At 39.9% G+C, this 8,482-nt stretch overlaps 1 protein-coding gene across 1 annotated transcript; it reads right to left on the reverse strand.

The window, feature by feature from the left end:
* Positions 1-221: 221 nt before the first annotated feature.
* On the reverse strand, positions 222-7,981 carry hand2 (heart and neural crest derivatives expressed 2). Its single transcript, XM_030060625.1, has 2 exons — positions 7,364-7,981; positions 222-369 (listed from the first exon to the last, which is right to left on the reverse strand). Exons 1-2 carry the CDS (start codon positions 7,979-7,981, stop codon positions 244-246), a joined length of 744 nt encoding a protein of 247 aa, XP_029916485.1. The 3' UTR covers positions 222-243.
* Positions 7,982-8,482: the final 501 nt, after the last annotated feature.

Genomic DNA, 8,482 nt, shown 5'->3' on the forward strand with positions numbered 1-8,482 from the left:
TATCTTCCAGCAGACAGGCTCCTACCAGGCTGCCGATGAGCAAGACAACATTAAAGTGCAACTTTATTTCTGTCTTGCCACACGAAAGCGAATGCTCGTCGGTCCATCGGAAATAAAAGGACTGATTGTGGGTCAGTTCTGCAGACAGGACAGGCCTATTATCACGTCAGTCATGCAGTCATTTATTCGTTCATTCACTCATTTGTTCCCGGTGACAGAGATGCAGGAGAAGAGATGGAGGAACTACTGTTTGAGTTCCAGGGCCCAGACATGTTGAGGCCATCCTGTCCGTCCTTTAGTCTTCTTATCGCCGACTGATGACGATGATGATGATGACGAGGAGGATGACGCTGTCTTCAAGACCTCCACCTGAGGACGGAACACACATTATTATTATTATTATTATTATTATTTTATTTTATTTTTTTGTTGTTGTTGTTATTGTTATTATTATTATTATTGTTGTTGTTGTTGTTGTTGTTTAATTATTATTGTTATTATTATTATTATTAGTAGTAGTAGTAGTATATTGTATTATATATTGTATTTTTTAAATTGTTGTCGTTATTGTCGAGGCGATAGTAGGCCTATATTATTCCAGTTGATAAGTAGCAATTTTAGTAATAGGCCTATTATTATTCCTGTTATTAATATCCATCCATCCATTCATATGCCATACCCGCTCGTTTCTATTCAGGGTCACGGGAGGCTGGAGCCAGTATCCCAGCAAGGACTGGCCGAGGGCAAGGAAACACCCTGCACAGTCTATCCCAGACTTAAGCCGATTTTAACACACACACACACACACACACACACACACACACACACACACACACACACTCATCCACAGCAATATTCACACCTGTTGTTCATGTTGGCAATTAACAATCATCAGTTCCACTGGTCCGCATGTCTTCAGACTGCAGAGGGAAACCCACGCAAACACGGGCACAGCAGGGCCAGATCTATTATGTAGGCTAGTAGTGTTACTGTACTGCTACTACTACATTGATACTATAAGAAGGCGGAATTTTTTGTAGGCTACAATGAAGCCAAATAAAAATAAAAATAAAATAAACACTGAGCTACATGGCAAAGTCCCTGCATCTAATATTACCCAGTCTACTTTATTACCGATCTTATCATCATCATCATCATCATCTCTCTCTCTCTCTCTCTCTCTCTCTCTCTCTCTCTCTCTCTCTCTCTATCTATCTATCCACACACACACACACACACACACACACACACGTGTGTGTGTGTGTGTGTGTGTCCTGGTCCTAAATGAGATTCTTTCCGTGGGTTCGGATACAGTATAGACCTATTTGTGTTCCATGTTAAGTCACCTACTAACTGCATGAATTAGAAAGGCTAATCTAGTTCAATCTGTTCTAAATGTCTTGGAGTTTTAAGATAGTGCAACTGAGCAAAGGAGGCTTAACATAATGGGCCACCCAATGAAGAACAATAATTATACAATATTAACCAGATTAGCAGGACCGCAAACCTAAACCTTGGAAATGAGCTAATCGTTTTGCCTTACAATTGCACACAATACAGACAGCATTATGCAGATTTATTAAGCAATATTCGAAACTATATGCTACCCGCTGTTCTTTACATCCTATTTGTCTAGTTGTTCTTGATCTATGAACGGCATAAATAGCCTACCGGACTAAGTTCATTCACATGCTATTGATAACCTCGGTCTACACCGCATTTATAGAACGCCACCCCAAACTCCATGCAAAAATTGCACAAGTCGTCGTGCTGACTTGTTTGGAATTTTTTTCTGAATCAGTAGGCTCCGCTCTTTAATTGGGCCTGTGAACAGGCCTGTAGGCCAATCCACCAGGCCGATCTTCTTTTCAATCAAACGTCTGCACTTGGTCCTCTGGTTATCAAGCCATGTGATGTGTTAGGAGGAAAAGCGCTGTTGTTGAAATGAAATGCTCGCCGGATCGTGTGCAGGATGACCCCGGACATCATTTACCTGAGAGAGTTTGAACGGAATTCGGGGTGACTATCGACACAAACGAAAACAGAAAATACAGGGGCCAAGGCTAGCTATCCGTTTTAAATAGACAGTAGAGAAGGAGGGGAAAATCCGTCAGCTTTTCAATCAGGGATCCTTATTAAAGTAGGCGAAATGTGTCATCCTGAGGTCCATTCAACACTGTGATGGGCAGAGCCGCCAGAAGCCTGCTGGAGTCACTTTAAACAAGAACAGGCTGGATAATAAGCCTACATACAGGCTCATTTCCAGATTTTTCAAATTCTATTCTATTCTATTCTATTCTATTCTATTCTATTCTATTCTATTCTATTCGATCTAATCTATTCTATTCCCAGTCAAAGCATTACCACTTTCACAAATCGGTCACCACACATATCTTTTCTTTTTTTCTGTTTCCTCGGCTAGTCTCATTGAGACAGAAATGTGGTTTTCATTAGAGACTTGAGGAGGGCCAAGCATAAACAACTGTAAAACATATAACTCTGATTTTTAAAAAGACAAGAAAAAGGTAAGTTGATGTTTTTTGTAAAACATTATTATTATTATTATTATTATTATTATTATTACTACTACTACTACTACTACTACTACTACTACTATTATTATTATTATTATTATTGTCGTCGTCGTTGTTGTTGTTGTTATCGCAATGGCAACAACAATAGCCTAATAATAACAGTAACAATGATATGGAAAACAATGAGCCATAGATGAATAAGCCTATACAAATGCACAAACAACTGAAGCTGAGCAGCTTTAATTTAATGTCATTTATCATAAAGTTGCCATATCAGTATTCAACGGTTTAACATTTTTACTGCTTGTTAATTATGTAATGCACTAATTATAGTAATTATAATGGATTCATAATGCACTCATAATACACTTATGCTTTTATGATGATGATGATTAATCATAATAGTAATACTACTACTTTGTCTTACGCGCACTACTTCAACTGAAGTCATGTTAACCAGCCAAAGTTTATATTTTATTTACATTACAATTATTTTGTAGATACTTATTATTATTATTATTATCATTATTATTATTATTATTATTATTATCATTTTTTTTAAAATTATTAATTTATTTGCAAATACACCTACAGTGTTAACTCTATACACCTTTTCAAAGTATAAGGCTCCACGCAGCCAATACTGACATTGGTTTCCAGTCGTGGTCATTTGTCACTGCAGAGGCTCAGCCTCTATTTGTCTGCAGGCTACACATCACTGAAAGTACAACCATTGCCAGTGTTTTTTTTTTTTTTTTTTTTTTTTCCTAGACCCCGACTATTCCTGTCAGTCTGCTAAAAACATCACAGGCTAAAAGAAGTCCTATAAATCCAGCCTATACCAGCAGCACGGCTCTGTATATCCTGCACTTGTACCCTCATCACATATCACTCAACTTTTGTATCCAAAAGCCATAGGGCACTATGGCTGGAAACAAAAACAGAGTTGCTATCATTTTCTTAAACATAATATTGCGACCAAAGCCAACTCAGTCATCAGCCTACGGGTTATTAACCTTGGCCATACGTTTGGAGATTTAGGTCACCTATAACGTTGAAAATAATTTAGGATAATGTCCTGCTGCCTCCCTTCTCATCTCAGAAAGAACTGAAGAGGAAGAACATTGTCTAAATGGTCTACATTTCCAGGCCGCTGCATTTGAAGCACATCGTCTACACCTGCGTGAAACAAGAAAGGCTCTTTCTCCTTTAAAATACAAACACGCATGACGCAAAATACATGACTGCAGCTGGATTCAACCTCAAATTATTAAGGTGAAATAAAATTCATACACATAAATTTCACATCAATCATCCGTGCACTGAACACTATGTTGCATGCTAAAGCACTACTAAGACTGTCTCTGATGGTGATTTTCACGTTTTAATTTAATATGAGAATTGACCTGCCCCTCATTAGGTTTAAAACAATTCTACAACTCTTGGGTTTATGAAAATTGTTAAAAAACCAATTAGATAACCTAAAAACGTTCGGTAGCCACGCTATAAACGAAACTGTTTTCCTAGTTAACTGCTGTTAATTTGGAGATACATGGTTTTCACAGGACAGCAGCGATATAGGCCGATATATGTCACAGTATGGTGTGGTGTGTCTGCATGATCCTACAGTGTCTCATACTGTGAAGTAGGCTATCTATGTCAGTAAACGCAAATTATACCACAGTGTACGTGGATGCTGTATTGAATGTTTTTACGGTGATAGGCCTACTGCAGTGGACCATACATGACAAAATGTCCCCTGCTAAAAAAAGAGTTTCTACTTAAATCCAGAGCTGTAACTTTTTAAAGGGGTTGACATGAGTTATTAACAGGACCACATCCTCCTATTAACTTGTGATTTTAGGTTGAAATGTGACGGAAAATGACGTTCTGGCTTCAATTAAACGCCATACTTCTTATAGACAGGCAGGGAGAAAACTATTTTCTATTCTATTCTGTTCTGTTCTCTATGTTATATCTCGGACAACTCCGTCGGTTTACATGTTAGCCCTGTTCAGTTTCAATACAAAAATGACTGTCTTAAAATGCTACAGGACAGTAGGTTGTCGTTGTACAGCCTTTATTTAGTTGACTCCACGGGTTGGCCTTTACTACATGAGATGAATGTGAGGTAAAACAACACGCTGGTGCTTTCATTAAAGCACTGAGAATCAATGTCAGGAGGAGAACCAACACAGGCCTGATCACCGGCCCCATATATGTTGGCACTAACTTACTGACTGGACTGACTGTAGGGCTTAGTTCTGTTTGGACCTACTGATGGAGTGGTAAACAAATCGAGGGCACACTCTGACCTCTACTCAGTAATCAGCATAAGGAAAACAACCAACAGTATACATACGCGTGTGTGTCCATATATATGTATGTGTGTGTATATCTATATCTATATCTATATCTATATCTATCTATCTATATGTGTGTGTGTGTGTATACATACACATACCTGCGCACATACATAAATAGTGTGTGTTTATTTTATTTTATTACTATTTTAAGCTTATAGTAGTTTTCTTATAATTTTAGTAATTAGTAATAAGTAATTATGATAGGCCTAATTATGAACAGTTTTCTTGTAATTTGTTTTTCTATTTTAATTGTGTTCAAATTTTATGGTTATTTTATGGTCGTGGATGAACTGTCTTCTTTGGATATATATATATATATATATATATATATATATATATATATATATATGTGTGTGTGTGTGTGTGTGTGTGTGTGTGTGTGTGTGTGTGTGTGTGTGTGTGTAGATAGCTATGCCAGTGTAAAATCGTGGATGAACTGTCTTCTTTGGATGTACTCAGTGTAATTTTTCAAACGTCCAGGTTGTGTCTAACAATAAATCCATAATAGCTGAAGGAGTGCTGTGAAGCTGGAGCTAAAAGATATGGTGCTGCTGGTAATAACAGCAGCGGCTCTATGTGGCTGACCCCGGCCCCTGCTGGCTCCACGCCATCTGAGGATGGCAACCACCAATGTAGATTTAAGTCCCAAATCTCCACTTGCTGGCGTATTATCGTGTATAAAGTTTTATCCTAATATCATATCATATACAACTGTACGGTAAAATACGCTTTTGGGGAAAGTTAAGCAGTGTAGCAGCGCCCATTATGAAGAACTGGTAAAAATTAAAATATATAATTTACATAATTATATATATATATATATATATATATATATATATTAAACTTCTATTATTATTATTATTATTGTTGTTGTTGTTGTTGTTATCATTATTATTATTGTTATTATTATTATTGTTGTTGTTATTTTTGTTGTTGTTTTTGTTGATGTTGTTGTTATTGTTGTTGTTACAATGATTGTTGTTGTTGTTCATGTTGTTATTATTCGATGTTCCTTCTGTTTCAGAAATTACTGAACAATACGGTTTACAGTGTGTAGATCACAGATATGATAAAATGTGGAGGCTATATTACTGTGCCTTATGTTGTGTTGCCGCTTCGCCCCAAGCAGACTGAAGGCCTGTTGCACAGTTATTAATAGACCAAAGGTATTACAAAATGATAGTTTCAGCGTTTGAAATAATCGTCTCCTCCTCTAATAGATGCATCAGAATGTATCGATCGTTACTATGACATGAACTATAAAATTAAGAGCTACCTAGGCTATAACACACGGCTGACCTTTGTCAGTATCTTGCCCTCTATTTTTTATTTTATTTATTTTGATGTTTTTAGTATCACATATGCACCATCACACCTTTCTAACAGAATTCCAGGAGTGCTCTCCTCCGGTTTGAGTCTCTTTGGCGTGATGTTTTCTTTCCGCCGTGTTATCCCAGACCCACGTCCTCGTTACGCCATTCTCCTTTCAAAAATGTGGCGGCTTCATGTTGAGTTGCTCATCGAAAATTGTGAATATCTGATAGAATGCGACTTTTAATATATATAGTCTACCAAACATCACTGTAATACAGGCATATTTTATATGTAATATGTAATATAGGCGAATGGATTCCAGAAGCAGTAACTTTGACTGCTTAGTAGATTGCACGCGCCCTGGTAATCTATTAAACTGAAAAGTGGGAGCAAATCTCTCATGAAAGCGCTTGAGTCATATTTTATAGCCTCACTTGTGTGTAGGCCTATATTTGCCGAGAATAAAAAATTGTCATAAATGAAGTGCTCCGTTGTTCTTATAGGCCTAAGACAAAGTTACCTATCTATAATGTCCTGTCCAACTTTATCTAGGACTATGCCTTAAACTACCATCGCTCATTTAATTTGAATCCACCAAATGTTGACTAGGAGGAGCGTTGTGAATGATTTGTTATTGTTCTGTTTCTTTCTTCCACCCCATCACCTCATATTTATCACCAGAGGGCCTACGCCTAAAATAATATAATTGTAAATGTATAGCATGATAAACAATATGACCTCCAGTCGGTAAACAAAGCATCCACTAGAACCTCATGTAAATTACATTACTATGATGATTTATGCTTTAGGCCTATAATGAAAGTGGGATATGACGATTCGTGTCAGTAGTTAAACTCTAGTTTATCCTATTTAGTGGAAATAATGTGACAGACTAATCAAAATAATTTTCTTCCTTGGCCTGTGGCCTATGCTGCTGCAGCCGAATTGAGGAGTTGCTCCTGTCCATTCCTGGGTTATAGTTGACCGTAACAAGGCAATATTAAATTCTGTTGAACAATTCCTCCGGGCAATAGCCTATATAAGCTATAAGGTAATGGTCTGTGGATAACCCCGTGACTTGTTTAGGGTGCGTGTCATATAAATCACTGTGTTTAGTGAAATATAGCCTGGTTCACAAAGTGCTCTTACCGCCTCTCTCTTCCTCCGTTCCTCCCTGGCCTCCGTCTTCTTCAGCTCGGCTTTGAAGGCCTGTGTGTCTCCATGCTGTCCGTCCTTGTCCAGGATGTCCATCAGGTAGGAGATGTAGCTGGTGGCCAGCCGTAATGTTTTGATCTTGGACAGCTTAGTGTCTGCCGGCACGTTGGGGATACATTCCCTCAGCTCAGCAAAAGCCGAGTTGATGCTCTGGGTCCGCCGCCTCTCCTTACGGTTGGCGGTGGGTCTTCGCTTCACGGTTCGGGGGTGTGTGTGGTGGTGGTGCATGCCAACCGCGGCTCCGTTCACCGATATCCCGGCTCCCGGGACCATCCCGCCGGGCCCGTAGTGGTGGTGATGTGGGTGATGGTGCGCGTCCAGGCCGCCTGTAGAGCCACTGCTGTTACCATGGTAGTCGGGGCTGTAGCCGGGCGCGAGGCCGTATTCTGTCGGGGACATGTCCGCGTGGCTGATAAGCCAGCTCGTGAAGTACGGAGGAGCCCCGGTGTCCTCGTGACAGCGACCCGCCGCCGCAGCCGCCGCGTGCAAGGAATAGTGGCTTTCATGGTGGTGCATGACCGGGTGGTGAGGGAAGCCCGAGACCAGACTCATAGTGACACACACACACACACACACACACACACACACACACACACACACACACACACACACACACACACAGAGAGGTCCTGTGCGGATGCTGCAGCAGCGGGTTCTTTTCGCTGTTTAAGGGTTGTCCGGTCTTGATGTTTGCATGTTGAATATTCTCCCCGGTGGCGCCTTGTTAACGGTATCTGGAAAACAAGCCAGTTGGTGTGAGCCGTGTATTCCGGACTAAAGTTGGCTGCACTCGGGCTAGTCCGGTCTGCAGAGGCCCCGCAGGCCCGCCCAGCCCAGCTCTTTTCCACAACTCCTTCTCCTCTGTTTTTCTCCTTTTAGCCAGTCACAATGCTCCTTCCTTCTCTTCTGCTTTTGTTAGAAAATCACAATTGCCGTTTAGGCCTGTCCTCTCCTTTTTCTTTTTCTTTAGTCCAGCTTCTTGTGCATCCTCCTGTGCGTGTTATGTAGCCACTGACAGCCTCAGAGCCGTTTGGCAAGGCAGGATGAGTCTGG

This window comes from Myripristis murdjan, chromosome 1 (assembly GCF_902150065.1).
Source record: "Myripristis murdjan chromosome 1, fMyrMur1.1, whole genome shotgun sequence".
NCBI classification, from domain to species: domain Eukaryota; kingdom Metazoa; phylum Chordata; class Actinopteri; order Holocentriformes; family Holocentridae; genus Myripristis; species Myripristis murdjan.

Coding starts and splice junctions, on each gene's coding strand:
- hand2 (XM_030060625.1), bottom strand. CDS start 7,981: ATGAGTCTGGTCTCGGGCTTCCCTCACCACCCGGTCATGCACCACCAT. Junction 370..7,363: donor AACGGAGGAAGAGAGAGGCG/GTAAGAGCACTT, acceptor TTCCGTCCTCAG/GTGGAGGTCTTGAAGACAGC.